This window comes from Haliotis rubra, unplaced genomic scaffold, assembly GCF_003918875.1.
Source record: "Haliotis rubra isolate DU_JTF1 unplaced genomic scaffold, ASM391887v1 Scf15, whole genome shotgun sequence".
Classification (NCBI taxonomy): domain Eukaryota; kingdom Metazoa; phylum Mollusca; class Gastropoda; order Lepetellida; family Haliotidae; genus Haliotis; species Haliotis rubra.
The window spans coordinates 1559950-1587853 of NW_025765447.1; the positions used below are offsets into that span (position 1 = coordinate 1559950).

Below are 27904 nucleotides of genomic sequence, written 5' to 3' on the forward strand. Positions count from 1 at the left end.
ACTTCAGCCACACCCATGAGAAATATTGTTGAAAGAATTGAATACCTATAACAAGCAGATCCTGAAGAGCAAAGGGATGTAACTCTGCACATCAATGTCATATGCTGTTAAATGTTAACAAGTTGCCAATCTGAGTTACAAACCCACCAGTTTTACATAATCTAGAGTGAGTGAGTGAGTTTAGTTTTACACCGCACTCAGCAATATTGCAACTATATGGCAGGGGTCTGTAAACAATCGCGCCTGAACCAGATGATGCAGTGATCAACATCATGAGCATCGATCTACGCACTTGGGACACGATGACATGTGTCAACCAAGTCAGCGAGTCTGACCATCCGATCCCATTAGTTGCCTCTAACTACAAGCATGGGTTACTGAAGAACGATTCTAACCTGGATCTTCACAGGTTTGACACACATTTCAGTAGCAGCGACGTCCAGTGTAGGTTACTGGAGGCCAACCAGGAATCCCTACAGGGTCTACAGACATCCTAAAGATCCCTGAATGTCAATCAATGCAGGCTACTTCCACACAAGCACAGTGCATGATGTAACAACCCCTGTCTTATCTAACACAACGTTCATGCTGTTTCAGTGTTATATTTGGGTGTACACTTTCTTGGTAAAGTACAAATAATAGTACTTTTGGAGTTGAGCACTATACAAGATTCCAATCCATGCTGTCAGGATGAAGCACTACGAGTAGATCAAGAACACACAAAATCTCATTTAGCCACTGCACCTTCCACAAAATGAATTCTGACAAAAGGGTAATCCAGATTACATCATTGTGTACCCTTCTGGCAAGTGCATTGTTGGCACTGCTCCCATGGCCGAAAGCTATGAAAAGCTGTGAAGTTCTACAATTTGTACTTTACTAAGAAAGTGTAATCCCAGATATAATATATGTAACATATGACCCCTTTCTAAATGGCATTGTGTAATCATCGTTTCATGCCGTAGGTAAAACACACACTTAAAGCAGATATGAAGAAGCTTTCAGTGTACTTGTCACCACTGTTGTGATCCCATTTCTAGTTTTCAAAGTCAAACAAACCTTCCGCTGTGATTTTCCTCTTTCAAACTTCAAAGCAAATGAAACTGATACAGGACACGCCAACACACTACATGCAGACTACACGTACAAGATGAATGGTAGCTGACATAGCCAGGACTATAGCCAGTATAGGTAACACTGAATAACTGGTAGATACAGCTGTGTGCAGCTGACACTAACTTAAATAGCTAAGGAACCGTTCATAATTTATGTGTGTGTGTGTGTGTGTGTGTGTGAGATATGATTTTTAATAATTATGGAGAAGCATGTACAATTTGAATTACCCCCCCTAAAATTTTCGTAAAAAGTACTGAATCCCCCTGCATGTGATGTACAAAATCAATTACCACCCCCCTACCCATAGTTACTAAGCATATTTTTGTAATATTTTATGTACAAAATTGCTGACACCCCCTCTAGTACATGTGTACAAAACTGCTGAACCGTAATGATTCCCCTACCTCCCCAGAACAAAATGGGTGACCCCCCCTTAAAATCATCACCATCCCCCAAGCCATAAATCATGAACGGTCCCAAGTATAGCTCTGTATAGCTAGAACTAACTCATGTTATTTTACATGAAAAATGGAAATTTGTACTCTCTTGACCTCTGACATTTAATACATTGCATAGTTAATTTAGTACAATTTTTTAAATGGTTGAAAATGAATATTCACTCGATCACTCACTAGAAAGCATGTCAACAAACCAACTACTATATACACATTTACTTGCATGAATTTACTGCAAAATGAAAGAGAAATATTCAGTTGATATTCATCATAACAATAGACATCTACATAGTGAATGCTTGTTCATTTTCACCATGACTACCAGTAATAAGCCAGACTTTTCTTGGGGGTGGGGGTTGGGGGTGTTTTACAGATTTCAATAGTGAAACATTAGGTCAGTAGGTCAAATATATTGTATGAGATTTATGTTATTGTCTTAAAGTTTGATTTGACACAGTAGGTGATAAAAAATAACAAATATTGTTTGGTTCCTCCTGAATATTATAAATCTAATTTATCACCTACAAGGGCAAACATATCGGGGTTCATATTTTTCATACGATGCCCTAGGGCAAAATATCACTTTGTCATGGTCACATGACGTCATGAACAAGGCTATGATGTCACGTTTCTTCTGTGACGTTGCGTTCTACATGCGGCGATGGCGGATAGCCAGCATGTGTTTGAATGTAGATTTGGGTCTATTTTCCTCAATTTGACGACTTCGGTAATAAACAGAATATCATATTCGTGCCCATATCATACTATGTTTACGACACTCGTGCCTAAATATCGGCATATCCCCCGGTCTCGCTCGGGAAATACCAACATTTAGGCACTCGTGTCTTAAACATAGTATGACATGGGCACTCATATAATATCCTCTATATATGACAGCACCATTTCATTGGTATTTTCATTGTCAAGCCATTCTGTACTGTTAGCGTTACAAAAAGACAATGTCAATCTGATTTTTTTTATTTTGGAAATTTTCCATTTCTGTTGTTGGTGGATCTGTAATTAGTGTAAACCAAGCCCCAAAATAATATAAGGCTTTACTATCATTGTTTTCATTATCCCAGAAGGAAGATAGAGTAAATACTTTACACAACACAAACTGTCTACAAGATCAATTTGTTGTCATGATCAGAGTTTAATTGGGTTTATTATCAAGTCAAAGGGACTCTCAATAGAAAACTAAGACAAACTTTACACTTCAAGTACAGGCCTACCAAAGAAAACTTTCCCACTGTGCAGAAAAACGCAGAAAAGCCCACATTAATCGTGGAAATAGCAACATAAACACATTACCTCGCTACTGAAACAGTAAAAACGGCAACGAAAAACCATGAAACTGCAACATTTTTTGTATCAGTGAACTTTGACCTCTACTGCGCATGCGCATTACGATCCGGGCGTCTTTCCAAATTCTGAGCAACCGTGAATCGCCTCGCATAGAAAAAGTATTAAATATGTCGATATAATTGCTGTCAATCGTTTCATACGAATGAAACGTAAACTAAACAAGTGTGCACACAAGTATCATGATGATAAATGCCAAATAACACAACAGAAATACTTAAAAAGTAATGTAACATTTGTCCAAGCTGGAAAATGTCAACATGCGGTCGAGACTTCCTCTTCCATGAGCGCATGCGCAAAATCGAAGTTGCGGGCTCCTCGTTTTATGATGCAGTGTTAGCGATTTAAAGTTGCCGTTTTTACTCTTTCAGTAGCGAGGTAATGTGTTTATGTTGCTATTTCCACGATTAATGTGGGCTTTTCTGCGTTTTTCTGCACAGTGGGAAAGTTTTCTTTGGTAGGCCTGAAGTAGTCATACAATTGTGTGACCGACAGAAGGGGAAATATACCCATGAATCGTTTTGACCCAATTACAAGTTGTATACATATAGGACATAATAGCTCAGTACACTGTTTGGCTGTGACCAGTGTACCCGGTAACCAACTTCAATTATCCTAAACTACACTTGACACAGCCCTAATTATACGTCTCCAGTCTCCAGTGATAAATAACAATACATTTGACCATACAGGAAAAACATGTTTGACTATTTACTTGATTGTTCTAATGTTCAAGCAAGTAACCTTAGTACTTTAGCAAGAAACTTAATTCAAAGTGTATTCTAACCAGACTACAAAATTTCAGTCCGACAGTTCCAATTTTGACAGATTCCACTGAATTTTAGACTATGCCACTCTACCTTTTCCCTGAGTTCTTGTTCAAGTTCTTCTGGAGTTTTCTGTTTAAATATGGCCCCCGAACCACCATCATCTTCATCAGGGTACTCTGGGAACTTTCCAGTAGCATCTCTGGAATTGTACACAGAATAGTCATATTTTCTCAACATTTACAGTGAGTGAGTGAGTGAGTGAGGGAGCGAGGGAGCGAGGGAGCATAGTTTTGCACTGATTTTAGCAATATTCCAGAAATGTCACGGAGGGGACACCAGAAATGGGCTTCACACATTGTACCCATATGGGGAATCAAACCCGGACCATCGGTGTGTCGTTTTTCAACTTGAAGAGTGCAAAACTCCCTCAGATTGTTATCATACTCAATGGATCAGTGTACATTCATAAATGCACTCTCAGCTCCCTGAGGAGAGTAGATGGCCTAAACTGCCTGACTATGGTGCTAGAATATTTGCTTCCACATGAACATCTCATCCTACCAGGTACCCATTCACTGCAGGGTGAACAGAAACAAACACACAAAAATTCATTTAATATTTGTTTCAGCATGGGACAGGACCAAAGACATGGACACTATGATAAGTCAAGAACATGTCAGTTGTTGTCACCAGTCATCTACTCTCAATGACACAGTTGGTGAGGGTTGACTGGCAGGCCTAGTGACAAGATCCAAGTTTTAAACTACATGCAGTTTGTTCGTCTGTGTTATTTAGTGATCGCTACAATCCCCCAACATTGCTCTTCATGTAATCATGAAACACTGTGAACTGAAGCCCATTCCCTTTTATCTGAATCACTGCATCCCACAATGCTCTTCATGTAATCATGAAACACTGTGAACTGAAGCCCATTCCCTTTTATCTGAATCACTACATCCCACAATGCTCTTCATGTAATCATGAAACACTGTGAACTGAAGCCCATTCCCTTTTATCTGAATCACTGCATCCCACAATGCTCTTCATGTAATCATGAAACACTGTGAACTGAAGCCCATTCCCTTTTATCTGAATCACTGCATCCAACAATGCTCTTCATGTAATCATGAAACACTGTCAACTGAAACCCATTCCCTTTCATCTGAATCACTGCATCCAACAATGCATTGATTGTGCAGAGGTCATAACTATGAATACTAACCCACCAAACAATGGAGGCAACATACCCTATATTACAATAGTATGAAGTAGTGCACTTATATAAATCTGGCAGCTACAGATGACCCTGTGAGCCAGACAACGTATGTTTAAAACGTTATCCGCTTGGAGGAGGAACAATGGCATTTGTGAGTCCATGAGGGGCGGTGGGGTAGCTTAGTGGTTAAAGCGTTGGCTCGTCACGCCGAAGACTCGGGTTCGAATCCCCACATGGGTACAATGTGTGAAGCCCATTTCTGGTGTCCCCCGCCGTGATGTTCCAGGAATATTGCTAAAAACTCAGTCAGTCAGTCATTTGTGAGTCCATGAAATACTGACCATGATGCTGACCTGACCCTGACCCTGACTCTGTGACATAGGTACCTTTTGCTTTGACTTATGACTTGGTTGTAAACACCACAATGCACTGGATAAGAACAAATTAAAATCTAAGCTGTACTACATACACAATACATGTAGTACATGTTGCTTTTCAATGAATATTTATTTGCCATTTCATCAGTACGATTTTGCAGCAATAATTCTGGTTGCCCTTACCTGCACTCAATGAACCACTGTCTGATCTGGTCCATCATGGTTTCCTTGATGTCAGGTCCCTCGGTGTCCCGGATCTTGTCCTTGATGGTAATGAGAGACTGCTGGTATTCTTGCTCATTCTGCTCTTGGACACGCCGCCGAGAATCCTCCGTCTTGAGGGCATGAGCCTGGGGGGTGTTCTTCAGTGGCACCAGAGTTGTAGGTGGGGCCTAGGAAGAACAATAATCATAAAGAACTTTGCACACGTCACAGGGAAAAATACTGTTCTTAATAGTGGCTCTCAGCTCTTTGGTCCAGTGTGTTTAAGTACAGTAGAACATGGATATAGCGAACACGGATATAGCGTACAAACGGATATAGCGAACAAATTTAAAAGTTCCGTCAATAGTCCTTTATAATATCATTAAAATTATACGCGAATAACGATCTACCCATCTGCAGTACCTAACAGAGACAATTCCAGGCACTAATCCGTCTTTCTGTTTGTTGTATAATGTCACAACGTTCCAGTTCCATGACAGGAGTCTGTAAATAATTAAATCTGGACAGACAATCCAGTGATTGATGTGATGACATCAATCCACCCAAATGCCAAACAATGACATGCTCTAACCAACTCAACTTCCCAATCATCTTTACAAGTCACCACTTGAAACAAGAATCTTAATGAAGAACAGTTCTAACCCAGATCCTCACTGGGCTGACATGACACTGAAGTTGCTATATCTTGACTACAATGAATATGGGGCATAAATTGCCACTGAAGGATAAACCAGTCGTAGACAGATTATTTTCTTCTGAATGAAATTGTCAAATCAGCTACTCCTATGATCTCATTTTAACATCAATTTGTACTTTGTATTTATGTTCAACAGAAGAGCAACATAAATTTGTTCATCTTCAACTGACCAAACAGCTCTACAACATGTTCACATACTGGCAGTGTTATATAACACTACACTGTTGGATACCTACCATTCCAATGAAGATCATTTCCTCGTCTCTCTCACGTTTGGTCTGACGTCGCTGAGCAAAGCCTTTCCACACCTGTGAAATTGAAAATAAAATACAGCCTTTATATAATATATTTATTGAAACATACTATACATCATTATTCAGAAATATCTGAATATATGAGTGCCCATTTGATAAAGCCTAGAATGAACTTTGAAGAGGTATTTCTTCAGAAACTTGCATTATTGCAAAGACTAAAGTTAGAGAACTTGTACGAGTGGGTGATACCGAAACAGACAGCTTACCTTCTGTATTCTCATGGCAGCGATGTCGGGGTCCAGGGTAGGAGCTCCCTTGCTGGATCTCTGCTTCTCTCTCTCCTCCTGCTGACGGATCTCCCTCATGAACTTTGCACGGAGACGTCCCTGGCGGGCTCGCTCATGAATCTGGATCAGTCGAATGGCTTCCTCCAGAGGCATCTTGACTTCCTCCTTGTCCTAGGAAGAAAAGCTTCATGGTGTCACAAGTCAATCAATGGTTGTTAAAAAGACTTACAATATAAGTTTTAAAAAGTGATGAAATGCTGAAAATAAGCATCTATCATAATTCTAAAATTCTTGTATTATTTTTAACTTTCTCATTATTTAGGGCAGATCAATTAAAAGATCTTAACATAACATAATGTCTGAGTAAAAGAGTATCTATAAATTAGAAGCAATATTTATGACTTTTTAAAAAGGTATGTTATAAAACATCAAACTTTCAGAGTTCTTCATCACAAACTATACAAAAATAGAGGTCATCACTATAAATTGGTGAAATATTCAATGTATATATTGAACATAAACACTAACAGTTCCATAATCTTGAAACTGTATTCATTGTTTGGTTAGTGCAACATACCCTCTCCTGATCCTGTGGTCCAATCTTTGTCAGTATCTGACCCAGGAGTTTCTCACGCTCTTTCAGAGGTTTCATTCTTTCCATGATGAAATATTTGGGAACTGGAATCTCCACATCATTCTGAAATGGCCCAAAAGATATTAATAACAAATGAGTACAGACAATACTTATAAATATTTTTATGAATAGATCTTGATATTAACCCATAAGGTTTGTGAAAAGTAGTTTAATGGCATTGCCACATTGCTTGAAGAAATCTTGAGATGTAATTGAAACATTACTTTTTCAGAGTTGATATATATATTTGATTCAACCAAAACACAATTAAAACTTAAAACAGAAAAACAAAATTTAATATGATATAATTACACTAAATGATGCTACTGCAGATCTTATAAACATTTCTTTTTTCAGATAACACAAATACAATAGGAACTTACGGGAGTGAGTTTCAAGTCCGACAGGACATCATCAAAGTAATGGTACTCAGAGAACTCAAGGTTCACCATTTCATGTTTGAGTTCTATGATGCGTCCTATGATGCCGTCAAGGACATGTCGCAAAACCCGGCGCTTCTGGGGGTGAACGATCTGGTCATATGATTGCTCCAGGCGGCGGAAGATTTGAATATACTTGATGTACAGTGTTGCCAATAACTGGAATGCTGCCAGGCGATCCTGTAAATAATGAAGAAAGTCATTCTGATGACACAAACTATGCTTTTTATGTCAGTGTATAAAATTAAACACAATTGAAAAGGGTGATTGTCATAACACTAATGTTATATATTAATGATTTAGAGTGAGAGAGTGAGTGAGTTTAGATTTATGTCGCTTTTATGATTTCCAGCAATATCACATCGGGGGACACCAGAAACGGGCTTAACACACTGTACCCATGTGGGGAATCGTGATCAAACCCAGGTTCTAGGCATGATTAGAGAACGCTTTCACCACTAGGCTGAGACCCAACATCCCAATTTAGAGGCTTTAAATTTAAGTACCATAGAAAACCTCCATGACCCCATTGATGCCTTTACTATATAACATTGCATGTGGGTAAGATGCATTCTAGTTATTGGGAAAATATTTTTTCTCCTATTACTTTGTGTCAGATTATGTCTATCATGGTAACAGGAAAACATCTCATGCATCTCTGTCCACAATTGATAATTGTGTGTATGGTTTCAAGGTATTTTTCAGAACAAAACGGAAATACAATACACTGGACTTACAAGAATATTTTTTTTGAATGGCACTTAGAAGTGAGACACACAAGGGGCCAAGTTTAAGGATGTCAACTTTTGTATTTTGAGCAACATGACGTTTCAGAGTATATTCTTACTCCTTCAAAGGAGAAATTTATTTCCTTAGATTAGGTCCATCTATGAGTCTAACATATGACTCACCCTCTCTGGTTTGGGGGTTCTGGGGGCATCTATGCGGTAAGTCTAACATACGACTCACCCTCTCTGGTTGGGGGGGTTCTGGGGGCATCTATATGGTAAGTCTAACATACGACTCACCCCTCTCTGGTTTGGGGGTTCTGGGGGCATCTATATGGTAAGTCTAACATACGACTCACCCTCTCTGGTTTGGGGGTTCTGGGGGCATCTATATGGTAAGTCTAACATACGACTCACCCTCTCTGGTTTGGGGGTTCTGGGGGCATCTATATGGTAAGTCTAACATACGACTCACCCTCTCTGGTTTGGGGGTTCTGGGGGCATCTATATGGTAAGTCTAACATACGACTCACCCTCTCTGGTTTGGGGGTTCTGGGGGCATCTATATGGTAAGTCTAACAGCTTGGGGGTTCCACGACTCACCCTCACCCTCTCTGGTTTGGGGGTTCTGGGGGGGGCATCTATATGGTAAGTCTAACATACAACTCACCCTCTCTGGTTTGGGGGGTTCTGGGGGCATCTATATGGTAAGTCTAACATACGACTCACCCTCTCTGGTTTGGGGGTTCTGGGGGCATCTATATGGTAAGTCTAACATACAATGACTCACCCTCTCTGGTTTGGGGGTTCTGGGGCATCTATATGGTAAGTCTAACATACAACTCACCCTCTCTGGTTTGGGGGTTCTGGGGGCATCTATATGGTAAGTCTAACATACACGACTCACCCCTCTGGTTTGGGGGTTCTGGGGGCATCTATATGGTAAGTCTAACATACAACTCACCCTCTCTCTGGTTTGGGGGTTCTCGAGGCATCTATATGGTAAGTCTAACATAATGGACTCACTCACCTCTCTGGTTTGGGGGTTCTGGGGGCATCTATATGGTAAGTCTAACATACAACTCACCCTCTCTGGTTTGGGGGTTCTGGGGGCATCTATATGGTAAGTCTAACATACAACTCACACCCTCTCTGGTTTGGGGGTTCTGGGGGCATCTATATGGTAAGTCTAACATACAACTCACCCTCTCTGGTTTGGGGGTTCTGGGGGCATCTATATGGTAAGTCTAACATACAACTCACCCTCTCTGGTTTGGGGGTTCTGGGGGCATCTATATGGTAAGTCTAACATAAGACTCACCCTCTCTGGTTTGGGGGTTCTGGGGGCATCTATATGGTAAGTCTAACATACACACGACTCACCCTCTCTGGTTTGGGGGGTCTGAGGGCATCTATATGGTAAGTCTAACATACCACTCACTCACCCTCTCTGGTTTGGGGGTTCTGGGGGCATCTATATGGTAAGTCTAACATACGACTCACCCTCTCTGGTTTGGGGGTTCTGGGGGCATCTATATGGTAAGTCTAACATACAACTCACCCTCTCTGGTTTGGGGGTTCTGGGGGGGCATCTATATGGTAAGTCTAACATACGACTCACCCTCTCTGGTTTGGGGGGTTCTGGGGGCATCTATGCGGTAAGTCTAACATAAGACTCACCCTCTCTGGTTTGGGGGTTCTGGGGGCATCTATGTGGTAAGTCTAACATACGACTCACCCTCTCTGGTTTGGGGGTTCTGGGGCATCTATATGGTAAGTCTAACATAAGACTCACCCGCTCTGGTTGTGGGGGTTCTGGGGGCATCTATGCGGTAAGTCTAACATATGACTCACACTCTCTGGTTTGGGCGGGTTCTGGGGCATCTATATGGTAAGTGTAACATACTACTCACCCGCTCTGGTTTGGGGGTTCTTGGGGCATCTATGTGGTAAGTCTAACATACTACTCACCCTCTCTGGTTTTGGGGGTTCTGGGGGCATCTCCTGCTGGATAATGTCCACCAGGGTGGCCTGAGCCTCCGCCCATTGCTTGTTGTAGTAGCTGATGACAACAGAAAAAAACATCCTTGTTTAGCAGAGTACAATCTGAATACACTTTGTACACAGAAATTAATGACAAACACCTTGACAAGGTCTGTGTATTTCATTTTACTTATACTAGTTTGAAGAATACCAGACACCTTCTGCCATTTTGGTAAGAGAAGTGCATGTGTTTATGTTTAGTAACAGGTTTCTAAGATGTTCAGCCTTCATCTTCATCATATAACACGATCTATGGAGAATGTGGCAAGTGTCCTCTTATTGTAAAGTAATTGAGAATTGGATAAAGTTATTACACATGCCATCCTATCACTTACCAAAGGAATGTTATGATATGATGCTTTTATAAAAATTATATGATAGAAATTTGACATAAAACTTAAAAGCTGGGTGACTGGCATAAAACAACTAATATTTTCTACTGGATTTGGAGATATTTGGCATAACCAAGAAATTGGAATATATCTGGAATTCATCAAATCATTTACTAAAAGACATGTATTTTTAAAATTGGCAAGAAAAAAATCTATTTCAAGCAAATGTGACACTTACCTAATGTTTAAAAACAATATCGATAATGACCGAATTCTATTTACCATGTTTAAATGTAAAAAAGTAAAGAGCAAGTTTAGCACTATTCCAGTGCTCATCGCATGAACGTTTAATTGCGGAAGGTAGACATGTACATATGAATAGAGAATATAAAACTTGTCACAATTATGTAATTCAAATGCAATTGAAGACAAGTATCATTTTCTTCTTGTATGCCCTAAATGCAGTAATCTTCGAAGCAAATATATAAAAGAAAAATATTATGTCCATCCAAACAAGCTTAAATATTCACTACTGCTAAACAGTTCAAATACTAAAATAATCGAAAACCTGTCCATGTATATTTTCTACGTCTACGGAATTGTACAAAGAAAGCATATTGTTCCTTGAATGTGTATAAACAAATGTATACAGTGTACTATAGGCCTGAGGCCTTTTGATTACCGGAATAAAGATTGATTGGTTGATGTTTAGCCTTCTCACTAATGTAACAGGGGTTTGTGCCCTGCAAAAAATGTCCTTGAAATATTGTCCTTTAGATTTCAGCACAACTTCTCATGAGGACGTTCTCTGCCGAAGGTCACATGTCACTGAGACAGGCAGCCAGTTTGTGAGAATCCATCGGATGCATCACTCATGATCTTCGGATTGTTAGCCCGACAGCTAACCGACTGAGCTACGTCAACACTGTTATACAATGTGCAAATTTATTGTCATTCCTGAGACATTACGGAAATGAACGGAAATAAGCGAATAGGTCACGGACAATTACCAAGGTTACGGGTAGCCTTGGTGTCTCGTGATTTGAATCTACAGACAATTGACGAATGCTCCTCATGCCATTTGGAACACACATCCCATTCTGTAATCTACAAGATACCGTGTGGTGTGGAATGAGCCGATGTGGCGCAAACTGAAAACGGCTGTTGACGTCAGGCGTCAGACGTCAAATTCACAGTATACATGAATGACATGCTTTTTAAAAAATCATCGGGTGATTTTATGAGAGAACAGTGTTGTAGGGGACACTGTAAGCATAATGTGGATCGCACTAAGGAAAAAGGGAGGCATGAGCGTGTTTGGTGACGGCATGAGGGTGAGTTATCCTTCGAATCATTGCTGAAAAAAAGTAGGCTCCCAAATGTTGCGTGTGAAAAAAGTATTAGAAATGCGGGAAGAAAAACAACAACAAAAACAACAACAAATGGTACACAATTTATTGCATTACACCGGACATCTATACCTACCATATATTGGATTCTAGCCCTAGCCCTAAACCCTAACCCCAAACCTAAATCTAAACCCCTCAAAATAATCCTAATAAATAAAACACATAGACCAAAGTGGCATGAAAATGGCTGACATGTAATGCATTCTTTGGCTACAGAGCTTATAGGCACTCGCTGAGCCAGACAACCTTGTTGCTATGCCGGCGTCACAGGGCATTGTTTCGAGAACATGCTTTGGAACAAAATCACATACAATTATGTAAAAGGGTATTATGACGTATTTTTAATGTTTGTGGTGCTGTATTCTGAAGATAGGCCATAATAAGTTATCAAAATTCATAAATACATATTATACGTTTCTTGTAAATGATCCCAAATGCATGTAACTGATGAGGTTGTCAAATGAATTGATTTGAATACAAATTCAAGCATGATATTTTCAATATTTTCCTGCCCATTTTGAGCTTTATCCACCTTCTTATGAAATGGCCATGTTGTTGCTTCGCTTGCCTCTATATTAGAAGCCTCACACAATATGGCAAATAGGTAAAAAGTATAATTATTTGTTAGTCAACCCACATTTTAACAAATTTACAAACAAATATTGTGTTTATAAATATTACAGTTTGACAGACATTTGACATGGAAATCTTGATCCCATATTAGAGGAAATTTGTGATGAAGCACAATGTTAACAAAAATCATTCATGATAATTTTGCGATAAGCAATACAAGATCTATCAAAAATATCAATATTAAGAAACAAAATTATACAAATAAAGAAAACTGGAAACATCCAGTCATGCTACCATTGACAGCAGTAAAACTGGCTTCTGGGCCGCAAAAGTGAAATGTTACATTACCTGTGTGACATCGTCACTGCTACAGGAGGACGTGATAACTAAAAAAGCATTTATTTCAAACACAGAACACTTCGACAAGGCGCCATTTTGTTTTATCATTTGCTGTCATGGAAACAAACTCTCGATTGTTACGAGACTTCCGGTACGTTCAATAACTGGTTCTGTCCACCGAAAACTATCCATTTTTGCTCTTCTTTCGAGTACTTAAGAAGGACTCCAGTCTATGAAAACCCGGAAGTGGCTCACAGAGGGGAAAAGTTCACTTTGGTTGTTGACGAAATTTGTGACATTTCACTGTGTTTGTATATTTTATTTGTCCTCATTTTTAAGGCATGTATGGAAATCCAACTGGCAGCTGTTTTCACATTCAGTTTAGCAAAATCAATCCTTTGTTTGATTTGAAAAAAATGAAAACAGGATAGCTGACCGATCACTTTTGAGCAACAGGCACACCATTCTGTTGAAACAGGTCGAAGTGTAATCGTCTCATGACTCAATTCGGTTACTGTATTGTTATGACTTTGCACCCATGCTTTAGAACATGACACGTAAGGCGGTTGATCAATGACAATCCTCATGTGCGATGTGACAGAATCCTGACCAGTACACACATGCTACGTGTTTATAACCAAACGATTGCATTGCCGTTTCTATTTTAAGAAATTTACGTTACCTATATCAGAGTCCGGAGTCCTATCGGTAAAGTGCAGTACTCCCGTCCTATCATTGCTATATCGTTGGTTGTTAACGATCTACGTTTACAAGTTGAAACACATTCGTCAGTATGCACTAGATCTAGCTGTAATGTGAATCAAGAGTAATATTTCATGAAGTGGCATGGAAATGACTTTAGGAAGATACCAGAAGTGAAAATTAACATTATTGTTATTTTAAAAATTCTCTTACTATTTGATTTGCAGGTAGAAGACAAGACATAAATATAAAGAAAAGGACCTGTTAGTTACAACCAGATTCTGAGAACCATGTCACTTCAGTGGACATTCATCGCTGCTTGTCTCTACATAGAGATAGCTGTCATTTGTCTTCTGCTGTTTCCTTTTATTCAGCCATCAAGGTAAGAGAAAGACTGTGTAACTCTATCAGTGTATCGATGTATTGTTATAGGATACAGGACAATTCATACCCACAGAGATTTGTACCCAACAAGAATGGCTAGCTCATACCTGATGTTCCAATCAGGTTGTACCTGTTGTATTTATGTATTTTGTAAAACAAGATGTCCGAAACTAGATTACCTTAACCTGTATACACCATAAAATATAAAGTATGTTTCTAATCGTTAATTCATTCATTATGTGTCCATGATAAATTATCTTATATTCTGTCCTGCACCTAAGTCACAATTCATAGCACTATCATTTCCAATATTCTTTTGTTTAACACTTGATACCTGCATTCTTGTACTACGTACATACAGTTCCAACATCCATTCCTTTTTCAAATATTCATACATCTGTATCGTAACGTCACACTCACAAATAAAAGAAGTTGCTATCCATAAAGTTTGTTCTATATTGCAGATTGTACCTGTTGTATTTATGTATTTTGTAAAACAAGATGTCTGAAACCCCATTACCGTAACCGGTATACATCATGTGTTCATAATAATTTCCCTTATATATCTGTCCTGCACATAAATCACAATTAATTCATCGTTTCCAATATTCTTGTTTTACAGTAACTTACACTTGATACCTTCATTCTTGTACTACATATACAGTTCCAAAATCAATATAGTTTTCATATATTCATACATTAGTTTCATCAATCGTCATTGTTTGTTGGTAAATGAACAGTCAAACATTCAGTGCAATCAATGGGCGTCATTTGTTAAGTGGCCTGTGAATTGTTATGTGACTAACGGAATCGGGTGGTCAGGCTCACCATACTCACTGATTTGGTTGACAAATGTCATGGTATCCCAATTGCGTAGAGTGGTGCTCATGCTATTGATCACTGGATTGTCTGGTCCAGACTCGATTATTTACAGACATATAGCTGACATATATTCTGCCATATAGCTGGAATAGTGCTGGGTGCTGTGTTAAACAACAAACAAACCTAACTTTCTTTTCATTTTGTTGTGGTAGAGGTGATACCTTCCAGAAAGCGACTGGAATTACTAAAGAGTTTTTCTGGTTTTAACATGTTTAAGGTACGGATAATTTGTACAGATAAGAATACAAACTATTAAAGTATCAAATCATAAATGTTTTCATTTGGTACAGTTTTCACTATTTAGTTATGAGTCATCTAGTTGATTAAGTCCAACATCACCCTCCACTGTCCAGTGTGTTGTATCTCAATTCTGTTCTAATATATATGGGCGGTGGGATAGACTAAAACTAAACTCAGTCAGTCAGTCAGTCTAATATATATCCTGGACCTTATTTGCTCACATGATCGCAGTTTTGTCAGATCCATGTCACCTGTCTTTGAATGGAATTTTCTGTTGCTCTTGAGAGTAATTGACAGGTATTTTTAGCATTACAAATTAAGCTGGAAACAAAGCCAAGGTGGTGAACAGGTCCAGGATGTTTATAATTAATAAATGGAAATATGGTACACTGGGTAATCTAGGATGTGATGCAATGTTTTTGAAATTGATGAAAAGTGACAAGGTTAGAACACAGAGAACCAAGGATTATCTGTCCCATGTGAATATATTATGTAAGTCCCAAACCCTTAGTAAGGGACTAGCAACCTCCTTTTATGAGGGACAGATAATATGTAATTCAGAGTTTCGACTTGGTTTTTCTTTATATAACATCCCCAAGCGTGATATTGCTGGAATATTGCTAAATGCTGTGTAAAACTAAACTCACTCACCATTTACATAACACATGAGATATAATGTATGTTTACTTTTAATAATAGTTGTTGATTGTGGCTTAAAGACTTCCTGTCCCCCATTACACAAGTGTTCTTGAACCAATGTTAAGAATGGGAGGTGTTACAGGTGGGGTGGCCTTCACCATACTTAAATTGTTTTATTGATGGAACTATAAGTTTCCACTGTGACATGTGGTACCAGCATTTATTCACTTAAACACACTAACACACTGTTTTGTGTTTTATGTAGTTAGAATTACAGACAAATGATTGTCTTAACTTGTTCTGGAAAAAAAAAACAGCCTCGCAATGGGTGACCATCTCGGTGATGACGAAACTGTATAAATCTGTACGATGGTGATCCCACTTTTTATGTTCACTTTTGAACTCCTGATATCTCAATTCATTGCCTGAGTAACCATGTATCATTCCATGGCCAAAGCATATTGAAACAGAATGATTTTTCTTGTTTGGAATTAAATGTAATGAAATATGAGCTTCCCACATTGTACACATGTCGTTTTAAATCTAGGTAATGGACGTGACGGTTTAACCATTAGGCTACCCCATCGCCCCAAGAGCTCGCAAAGTGAATGACCAGGTTTTCCCCCTCCCCGGATGCCAAGTCATTTTCTGATACACATTTTTATAAGACCAAAAAGTGAACATGGTGCAAGAAATTCATTCACACAGCACTAGATGTTCTTCTGACTACAAAATTTCATATACATGTAAAAAATTGATTTCCCATTAGATGATATAAATTCAAAAGCCAATACTTTGGGTTTTTTACAATAACACCATTATGTTTGACGCCATGGCTTGGATGGCGACATTGGGTAACAGAATTGTTATGTTGATTAATCAATATCTGACCTATTTTCCATTCATTAAAAATATCTAGGTGTTGATATCACAGCAGCTATATTTCAGCAGTCTGTAAATAGATGCGTCTCTACCAGACAATCCAGTGATCAACAGCATGAGTATCAATCTAGGCAATTAAGTCAGTGAGGCTGACCACCCGATCCCGTTAGTTTTATGCCAATCATGGGTTACTGACAACCAATTCTAATCCAGATCTTCATGGGTGTTCAAGATTATATTGGACTTCTCTTTGTTCATCATGATGTAGGGCGGTGTGGTAGCCTAGTGGTTAAAGTGTTCACTTGTCATGCCAAAGACCCGGGTTCGATTCCCCACATGGGTACAATTTGTGAAGCCCATTTCTGGTGTCCCCCGACGTGATATTGCTGGAATATTGCTAAAGCGGCGTAAAACTAAACTCACTCACTCATCATGATGTGGTTAGCTATTTCTCTGCATAGTTATATACTAACCAGGATGCAAAGAAAGCGCTTTTTGTATGGAACTTTCAGAATATCTGTAAGGTTTGACCGAAGGAGTACGACACAAACAAACAGAAACTTTCAAAGGTTAAAACATATGTGACCTGTATCTACCTATGATGTTGAACAAAGATAAATGTTTATAATGCTATTAATTGGGTGCAAAACTATGTAAAAGATATGCAAAACTACACCATAATAATAAAACTGTAAGCTGCGGGATTGGATGGTCATGTGTACTTATTTCTGCCAACCTTCACCTCAAAGAAATTACCGAATATGTACAGCAATGATGTCTTTCACTGGCATTTAGAAGTTGTACATAGATGTCCAAGATATTTTTATGGATTAAACTTCTTTTTTGTTTTTCTCACGACGTTTCACATCACGTCACGTCATAGTGACGACGTCATAGCCTCAACTGTCAGTTCACCTGATGAAGGAACCTGGAATTGTCCCGAAACGTCTTGAGGGAAATAGAAAAGAAGTTTAATCCATAAAAATATCTTGGACATGTACAGCAATGTTGATATCACAACTGATGACCGATTTGGTGTTTGGAGTTACATTTACAATACATACCCAAACATATGTTTGTTTATGAACTCAAACGGATGCATTTTTATTTTTATTTCAGATGGCAGAAAATATTTCGTTCCCGAATTCTGAACAGCATGGCAGCGTATGGCAACATATATTTCAACGTGTTTATTGGTATATTAGTCCTGCTATTTTTAGGTGAGTAGAAATTGTCACTTGAACTATAGTACATATCAGTATGATCAAAGATAAGGCTGTGTCAGTACTCTAATACATTTGATGTCATTCATATTAATCATAAACACTATACTAGAATCTTCGTTTAGTTAGATCACAATACAATATTCTATAAATTGAACTGTACCGAAGGAGTTAACCCCATAATGCTAAAGTGCAACCCCACGTATACCAGCCTTCAAAATTACTGCTAGTTTCACTACCCTGTCTATTACACGACCCTGAACAAAGCACATCATCAGATCATCATCGAAAGCACATCATCAGCTTTTGTTACTCCATAGTTTATTCAATACAACAGCATAAATAAATACGTGTTTATAGAAACGCAGTGATTGTTTTGAAAAATATGCATGTACAATTAACTATTATGCCAAATTATATTGAACGTTTTTAGATGATCCCCGTTCCAGCTGACTTCAGACTCCCTGATTGTGGAGACTGTGTCAGCTGGCTGGCCAATCATAATCTAGACGAGGCTCATTTAAACTTTATTTGGTTTAATATGTATAGTATAAGCAAGGAATTCACATACAGTGGAAACTTACACACCAGAATAGTTCTTAGTTGGAACAGTTATTTAGAAAAAAATGTTCAGATTTTCTGTCAAACAACATCACTGGCTATCAGACATCAGTTGACTTAGCCAGTCATAAAAATATGTGAGATTTTCTTTCTCTCTCTCTCTCCTCCACACCTGTGCTCCTTGTTTTCACCAATGTGGTGAATGTCATTCAGCTGAAATGCAGTGATATTAATGCAATTGTGTCCAAAGCAGCATTAAGTGCAACTCCCTCGCATCAAAACAGCAATTTGTTTGACAATCAGAAATGTTAAGTCACGATGCTAATTTCAGATTCTGTGCGTGAAGTACGAAAGTATGCTGGGCCAATTGAGGAGGTCGACCTGAAGCACAATCCAGAAGCCCAAATGATGGCTCAGATGAAATTATTCCGTGCCCAAAGAAATTTCTACATTGCTGGATTTGCGCTATTCCTTTTCTTGTAAGAAATAATTTGTACACATCTAATTTGTAAATAATTTTGTCCTAAGAAATGGCATATGATGACATGTATCCAGGCAGGACGGATCCTTATTTGCTGGCTAGGTGGAGTCGTCTGGTGGTTAAAGCGTTCACTTGTCATGATGAACACCAAGGTTTCGCTTTCCCACATGGATGCAATGTGTAAAGTCCTTTTCTGGTGTTCCTCGCCATGATATTGCTGAAATTTGGCTAAAAGCGGCATAAAACCATACTCACTCACTATTTGCTGGCTCCCTTGAGGATTCATTTTAGATTTTCTGGGCCCATTGAGTAAGATATGAGTGATCCCCGTGTCCCAGCACCATTTCGTGCCCCAGTGACCTCTGGTGACCTCTCAGGGCCTCCCAATGCCGAAGAATGAAAAGTTTGTAAGTTATCTAATCTTAAGAAACTATACAGACTTCAATGAAGACTTTAACTATTCACTCGTGTGACTGTTTGCCTTGAGTAGTGTGCCCCATGTTGCAGTGATGTGTTTTGATTCATGCAACCAACATTTCAGCATCATCCGTCGTCTCGTGGTGCTGATATCTACTGCCGCACGCCTGTCCGCAGAGAGTGAGGCCAGTCGCAAGCAGGCAGAGGGCGCGAGCGAGGCGGCCCGGAGATTAATGGAGGACAAGGAGAACAAGGTCAACAAGGTAGGTCAAGGCTGCAGGCAGACACATATCAGTCAGTACCCATGGTAACAGTGAAATTACTCACTGAAGACAAAGAGAATACAGTCAACCAGATAGATAGCAACAGTGGGATATATTTAAAATTCAGGGTGAATGAACAAGGTGAAAATTAGGTGGCCAGGGCAAAGCTGACCTGTTTCCATGGTAACAGTATCGAACGTAACAGTAGGAACAGGATTGTTAGACTGTGCTGACATGCCTTGAATACGCAATTCACGGGTGTCTGGTCCATTACATATGGTGAGCTTCAGTTTATGCAGGGGGACCCATATGGGGAGCTTCAGTCATCAGAGGAGCCACCATTTGATGTGCAGAGTTGCCTCCCTTAGCCAGACCAGAGACCTGTAATCATGAACTGGATTCCTGGTGTGACCTAGTTGTGTTTCTCGTTTCATCCTTCGCTGTTGTTAATGGTAACATATTGCTACTATGAACAATATGGGTGTTGCAGTACTTTTTCCATGTGTATACGATTCCACCAAGAATGTTAATTACACATTAAGACAACATGGACTACTACAACAGATTTTATTGTGGTGGTTATGAAATCACGTACGAAGACTGTGAGGAGCCATGTTTCAGTGTGTACAGTTGTCTTCCTGAGGGATACTAGACAGCCATGATTCACCCTGAGTGTCCTCTTGTTATCCTCATGATTTTCAAAAGGGGGACACAAGACTTCATCTTTCCTTCTGCTTTCATTTATTGAAATACAGTTCAAAGCAGAAGTAAACAAAATTGACTTACCGCAAGTGAATATTCTGTATATTAAATATTCAATAACATCCACATCTATAAAGTCTTGTCAAGTGTCCCTTGTCCTCTCAATCTCCAGGGTGAGCATTTAAAAAAATAAAATTAAACTCCTGGATCCGTTCCCATGGTTTTGGCAGTCTCAGATTACCCGCCCTTGATTTCCATTTGCCAGTTTGATTGGCAACGCTGTGAGTTCTAATATACCAATCAGTTGGTTGGTTTGTTGTAAAACGACGCATTCAGCAATATACCAGCTAAATGGCGGCGGTCTGTAAATAATCGAATCTGTGCCAGACAATCCAGTGATCATCAGCATGGGCATCGATCTGCACAACTGGGATATGATGACCTGTGTCAATCAAGTCTGACCACCCCATCCCGTTCGTTGCATTGGGTTACTGAAGACCAGTGCTAATCCGGGTCTTCATGGGTCATGTACCAATCAGAATGCGAGTTACAAAGTAGCTTACATCTTTACTACATTAAAACATGGTGGCCAGTCACATTGATTATGATATAAAGATTGAGAGAATTCAATATTGAAAACCTGACCTGACCACGCAAGAACCATCACAGTGGATCCACGGGCTAGTGTAAGTTTACCGAAATTCAGAGGATAGAGGATGTGTGTGTCCCTGTGTGACCATGGCTGTGTCTTTCAGACCAAGGAGGAAGAGGGTGCTGGGGAGGATGTCGGTGCAGCCAAGGAAGCTGCTAAGAAGAAGGATGAGGTCGAGCAAGAGCTGAGGAAAGCCAAGGATGGTGAGAAACTGAACTTTATTTATCAGCATTTGAGTCATCATACACCCTGGGCCTCTTGTCTGAGGCAGGGGCGGTGGGGTAGCCTAATGGTTAAAGACCCGGGTTCGAATCCCCACATAGGCACAATGCGTGAAGCCCATTTCTGGTGTCACCCGCCGTGATGTTGCTGGAATATTGCTAAAAGCGACGTAAAACCAAACTCAGTCAGTCTTGTCTGAGGCAAAACAGTTTTCTATACAGAGTTGCTCCCCATTGCCTAGACATTGATTGTTAGGTAAAATGCTATATTTTCATGCTGTATTTTTGTGCAACTGGTGAACCACTGGACAAAGGCAAAACAATGTGCTGTGTTGAGTTGCTCCCCTTGTCTAGCCAGGATACACCAACTGGTTCAAATGCCAGATTATCCTTGTTTGATATTATCAGCCTGTTGGCGCCATGCCTTCCTGAAAACAGTCCGGAAAATTTATTACATGGCATTGTTCTGCAAATAAGTTTGACATTGATTGTAATCAGAACTTCTCTCCTTTGCATTCGGGCATTCTGAGACCCCTTTTTTGATGTTGTTGTACATGTATGAGCTGTGATAACTCTTTCCCAACCCTATTCATGAGAATAAAATGTGGTTAAACAAATATAAACATATTAGTTTATGTGTTCCCATTGAATTGGCAGGCAACATTTAAAGAGTGAATACTCAAAACTACACATTTCAGATGTCACCTGAGCTTAATCCTTCTGTATAAGGTGAGTGGTAAGTGATTAATGTACGCCTGTGTTGCCAGATTTGCACAAGGCCCAGCTGAACCTTGAGTCCATGAAGAAACAGGCTGAAGCAACCAACACCGAGTACGACAGACTGCTGAAGGAACACTCTAAACTCCAGGTAGGTCTTATACTCCAGGTATTAGCAGTGTAAAACGTAACTGTGGAATTAAACAACAAAGTCACTCACTCACTCAATCGTTCATATGGCATAGTTCACTTTCTCAATAGGGGGTAGCCAAGTGGTTAAAGTGTTCGCTCATCACACCGAGGGCCCAGGTTTGATTCCTCACATGGGTACAATGTGTGAAGCCCATTTCTGGTGTCCCAGCCATGATATTGCTGGAATATTGCTAAAAGTGGCATAAAACTAATCTCACTCACTCACTCACTCACTCACTCACTCACTTTCTCAATTTGTGTTTTCTTGTGTTGCAGGAAAAGTTTGAGGCTATTGAGAGTACAGGCGGGAAGAAGGACAACTGATACCTTGTGATTGCTTTCCTACAGATTCTTTTCCCATTTATTGGACATATCTTTACATCACAGCTTGTGGTCTGTTTGTTGCTAGATACGTGATACACTTCTCGTCATATACACCTCGTACATATGTGGTAAGCCCAGCTAAAACAGGAATATAAACCTCTGAAGTTCCCCAACCAACATGAAAAGATGTAATCAATACTTCACTGGTTCTTGATATGTTCCTCAACAATGGAGTTTTAACCAACAGTGGAATTGTTTTAGCAAAAGATAGACCAGAGGGCCCTGACCGGTAACCTTAGATCACACAGATGACAATATTCCCTAGTTGACGTGGGTAGCTCAGTGGTTAATGTGTTTGCTTGTTTCACCGAAGGTTCAGGATCTGTCCTGCCAGGTCAGATTGACTACAAAAACAATTTGGTGTTCTTTAGCTTCATTTGCCAGTGCAAATTCTGGTCATATATAAAAATTGGGTGTTCTTTAACCAGTGGAAATGAACTGTAATCATGTGAAAATATCAGATATTCTGTAACTTCTTTTGAGTAAGCTAATTGAGATTATTATAATGGTGAGGAACAGATAATCAGATTATTGAGAATTTTCTAATCACTTGAAGGGCAACCATGCTTTGTTTCTAAGTTTAAGCAGATACTATCCCTCATGACAATGTTTATTTCTGGAATCTATATGTCCATTTTTTTGAGATTTCCATACATAACTTCATATCTTCATGTATCTTTGTGCAAGTATCTTGGCAAGTACCATAGAGCTGACACAAGCTCCCGCCAAGCATGCCAGGAATCAGACCTGCAACCCTCCTGCAATTCTCATCATTACTTGACACGACCTGTTTTATGTGTATGAGGATGCAGTTGCCATGGTTACAGTCTACGTGTTTAATCGTTAAAAGTTACTATTGAGGCTAATTGTTTAACATGTTTAATCCTGCCTCTCAGGTTTGATTTTTCTATGCCTGTATATTGCTGCCGTTTGTATGTTTTTGCCTTTATGGAAATGAATGCCTGGATTTTGTTCTGTTTGATGATTCAATTTCCTGTTAGGGATGGTGCTGGTGTAAATATGTACATCATGAACGGATGTGTAATTGGTAGTTTTGCCAACTATTTTAGATCCAGCCAGTTCAACCCTTTTCCGATTTGGTTCGGTTATCGACTTTGTGCTATTGTTTTGAATATTTCCATGTCTGGTTGTTGTGACTCTGTGTCAAGCTTATGTTTTTGTCATAGATTCATATATATCAGCCGAGAACTAATCAATATTAATCAAAATTATTATCATTCAAAGACATTGCAAGAAATCACTGTATATAGGAAGGCACTGTAAAACAGAGCTGTGTCCCTTGTCATGAGTCTTGGAATAAACAGCATATGTTTGTTTAGCCCAAGACTTCTGATAGGGGCGCTAAATCAGCACTGAACCCAACTCCACACACTCACTGAAAACTGAGTAAATTTCAGCATTTTTTAGAGGGATTTATCTGGACTTGCTCAGAAGCAAATATTCAGTAAAAATTCCTAAATTGGATTTAGACATTTTAGATTTGTCCTGTTGGACTTACAATTGATGTTATGTCTTAGTAGGATGACTTGTTTTTGTTGAAAAACATATTGAGAATACATATAAATATATGACAATGTTAGAAATACACAGAAGATTGATTCTGGGATTTTTGTTGTTTTACTGGATTTTCATTTAATGCAGTGTTAATCATGTTCATTGTATAATACCTCAAGATACTAACAAAAACACCTAGGAGTACCTGATAAGTTTCTAAATGTGGGAAAAGTACCTAGAGGTTGGACCTTGTGGGGCTCACCAATGCTCAGATCCAGGAAGAGACAGGGGACACATCTCTGCAAGTAATTTGTGGCACCTTTGACAGATTGCTGGTAGAGTTATAAACCTTATGGGTGGACAAGCTGTTAGAATGTTCAGTGAAATAATATTTCATACATTATCCCCTCAGGGTTAGTTATAATCCAGTATGTTTGTATACTGTTCTGTTTTTTTCAATAGTACATGACAGTAACTTAACAAGTGGCGAGGTATGTTTTGGTTTCCATTTCGCACTATAAACTACATGGCCTACATACAGGATAAATGTTGAAGGACAGTTAAAGCATGTTGAAATATCATGACTACATATATTACAATGTCTTTTAGTGGTACATATATTACATATTTTAACTTGACTTTTGGTATCTTGCATTATGTTATGTAAAGGGGCGGTGAGGTAGCCTAGTGGTTAAAGCTTTCACAGGTCATGCTGAAGACCCGGGTTCGATTTCCCACATGGGTACATTGTGTGAAGCCCATTTCTGGTGTTCCCCACCATGATATTGCTGGAATATTGCTAAAAGCAGCATAAAACTAAACTCACTCACTCACATATGTGAAAGCACTACAGTTACTAATAGGAGGCGATGGGGTAGCCTGATGGTTAAGCGTCCGCTCGACACGCTGAAGACCCGGGTTCGATTCCCCACATGGGTGCAATGTGTGAAGCCCATTTCTGGTGTTCCCCACCGTGATATTGTTGGAATATTGCTAAAAGCGGCATAAAACCATACTCACTCACTCACTAACAGATAGTGTGAGTGTAGGATTATTCAACAGTTATCAGGCCTTATCCCAAAATGGTGAGACAATGAATTCTTTACCAATGACATGTATATATATACAATATATTGTATTTTGTGGGAAGTGGAATGTAAATTAGTTATGCATACTTGTATTTAGACCTTGAGACAATACTTAGATCATGATTAATATATTGATTCAATTTGAGACTGAGTTTGCTATGTTCTTTTAATGCAAGGCCAGGCAGTGTTATTTCTTTATCTTTGTCAAAAACCAAGATAATCTGTTTTGGAAACCAGGTGATACACGTTTTGAAATCTGATTTGTCAGAAACACTAGTATGTTTTTTGAAATATTGAGGCAGTGTCCCGAAGGGGGCTGTATAGCAGCAGAAACAATGGCCAATGTTTGGAGGTTACCATGGGGATATAACATGACAGAGAAAATACTGTTGATTATTATTTGAAACGCATGTTACATTGTATACATTTGTGTTATTGTAGGATTATTTGTGAAGAAAATAGCATATTCTGCTTCAGATTGACTGTGTACACTGGTATGAAGGTTCTGGCTATGGTTGAACTTGCATCACAAGTATCAGCTGCTGCTGTCAAACTGATGAAGGGTTTGTTAGAAGATTGATTGATTGATTGTTGGACTATATTTTCCTAACCATGTTTCAGAGTGAAATAAAGGCATCTTTAATGAAATCAGCTGTCTGAATTGTCTTTGAAATAAAGTGTGACATGATGGATTTGATTTGATTACTTTCTGATTCAATGTCCTGAGAGGCGTTCATTGATTGTTTGTTTGTTTGTTTAATCCCACACTCCGCAATATTCCAGATATACGGCAGCGGTGTGTAAATAATCGAGTATGGACCAGACAATCCAGTGATCAACAGCATGAACATCAATATACGCAATTGGGACACACTCACATGTGTCGACCAAGTCAGCCAGTCTGACCACCGTTCCGTAAGTCGCCTCTTACGATAATCATGGGTTGCTGAAGAACAGTTCTATCCAGATCTTCCTGGGTTCCCAAAAGTGTTGACTGGATTGTGTGGTCCAGATTTAATTGATTACATGCCACCTTGACATAGCTAAAAAATAGCAGAGTTCAGTGTTCAACAAGAAGAAAACAAACTCGTTCCTAGATACGCGAGTGTCACATTTAACTACAAGTAAAGAAAACCTTGCAGTTTTAGAGCTACATCCCTGCAGTACCAAACATGACGAACAGCAACAGAGTTTGAGATCCAGTGTTGTTTGGCAATACATCCGTGGAGCTTAATGTTTCTTGTTTTACACTGCATTCAGTTTTATGACGTTCCTAACGCTACGACAAGTCTATGATAAACTATAGAGTTACGACAGGCCGTAACTTTACGACCGCTTTGTGACCCTGGACCAGACAATCCGGTGACTGATAACAAGCATGGCATCAAGGCAGCCGAGGTACGATGACATGCATCAACCGAGTCTGTGAGTCTGACCACCAGACTCCTTCAGTCGTGCCTCAAACGACAAGATAGACCCAGTCAAAACTTGGCACAACTGTTGCATTTAGGCTCAGAACATATTGTACAATCCATACCCTCAAATATAATTCCACGTGGAAAGGTTTGCGACTCCCTTTAGACGACAGCACCCTGAAACGACATGCATGCATCCCAACTACGTCATGCAAAGGAACGTCACGTTTGCCAGTAGACTGTCTTACACTCCCTGATTCGCATTATTTTCCATTCCACACAGCCCTTTCTGCAATGATAAAGCACTAAATGAAGCAAGTCTAGATTTCCTCAGCAATCTCCCATCTCACTGGGCTCCTTTTCAATTCAACAGGAATTATTTGTTTCTATTAAAATCGTTTACATCCAGAGACTAAGTGTTAGTCTGCGTTTGCCCGCTGCATACCCGTGTCAACGCGATTCGTCAAAAGAGTCAATTTCTACAGTGTTGGCCACACATGAAACTGACTGAAGTGATATGAATGATTCAGAAATAGTGATCACAGCGGCTATCCTCTAGTTATTAAAGCAGAAGAAGCTGATGTATCTTTGCCAAAAAGGTTTTGGGGGCTTGTGTGTTTGACAAGAGATTTAGGGTAGGCTACAGGTTAAGGTGCTTGCTCGTGCTTGACCAGGATTTTGAATCCACACACACAGGTACACCACGTGAAGCTGCTTGTTACCTGTCGCTGTGATCTCTGTAGTAGTGTGTTAAAGGGGCCTAAACCAACGCACAAACACATGCAGTGTCGCGAGTGCGTGATTTAGCAATATTTCAGCAATATCACGTCGAGGGACACCAGAAATTGGCTTCACACATTGCATATAAGGGACTTGAACCGTGTCTTCGGCGAGACGAGCGAACGCCTTAACCACTAGGCAACAATACCGCCCCTACAATGTTATTATCAATTGGGTCTGGGAACGACTGGCCTTAGCGGAAGCTCAGATTATCCTGACACTGTCATCTTATTGGGAAGGCGTTGATGTCAGGTGACACACTACTGAGTTGTGGACTGAATAGTCCATACCCTGTTTCCCTACACTC

The 27904-nt window shown here is 39.5% G+C and overlaps 2 protein-coding genes across 4 annotated transcripts in view; one reads left to right on the plus strand and one right to left on the minus strand.

The window, feature by feature from the left end:
* The window catches only part of LOC124270153 (dynein regulatory complex protein 11-like), a 28567-nt gene extending 15187 nt beyond the window's left edge, over positions 1 to 13380 (minus strand). The window contains 8 exon segments of the mRNA XM_046705180.1: positions 3794 to 3902; positions 5480 to 5688; positions 6455 to 6526; positions 6739 to 6930; positions 7337 to 7456; positions 7777 to 8013; positions 10533 to 10623; positions 13267 to 13380. Of these exon segments, the coding sequence (XP_046561136.1) occupies positions 3794 to 3902; positions 5480 to 5688; positions 6455 to 6526; positions 6739 to 6930; positions 7337 to 7456; positions 7777 to 8013; positions 10533 to 10623; positions 13267 to 13277 (1041 nt within the window). The 5' untranslated portion in view covers positions 13278 to 13380.
* A 92-nt stretch (positions 13381 to 13472) lies between these two features.
* Positions 13473 to 26050, plus strand: LOC124270154 (B-cell receptor-associated protein 31-like). Of its 3 annotated transcripts, none has more exons than XM_046705181.1 (8): positions 13473 to 13564; positions 14187 to 14341; positions 18106 to 18206; positions 19102 to 19249; positions 19793 to 19931; positions 21389 to 21488; positions 22274 to 22374; positions 22692 to 26050. In XM_046705181.1, exons 2-8 carry the CDS (start codon positions 14250 to 14252, stop codon positions 22737 to 22739), a joined length of 729 nt encoding a protein of 242 aa, XP_046561137.1. In that variant the 5' UTR covers positions 13473 to 13564; positions 14187 to 14249; the 3' UTR covers positions 22740 to 26050. The 3 variants fall into 3 exon arrangements, with proteins under 3 accessions (XP_046561137.1, XP_046561138.1, XP_046561139.1); XM_046705182.1 differs by having other exon boundaries at positions 13508 to 13596; XM_046705183.1 differs by lacking the exon at positions 13473 to 13564 and adding an exon at positions 13796 to 13814.
* Positions 26051 to 27904: the final 1854 nt, after the last annotated feature.

Bases quoted from the DNA above. Each gene is read 5' to 3' on its own strand.
- LOC124270154 (XM_046705181.1), top strand. From the start codon at position 14,250: ATGTCACTTCAGTGGACATTCATCGCTGCTTGTCTCTACATAGAGATA. The intron at 18,207-19,101 runs GTGAGTAGAAAT...TGCTAATTTCAG, and splicing joins ATTAGTCCTGCTATTTTTAG to ATTCTGTGCGTGAAGTACGA. The intron at 22,375-22,691 runs GTAGGTCTTATA...CTTGTGTTGCAG, and splicing joins AGGAACACTCTAAACTCCAG to GAAAAGTTTGAGGCTATTGA.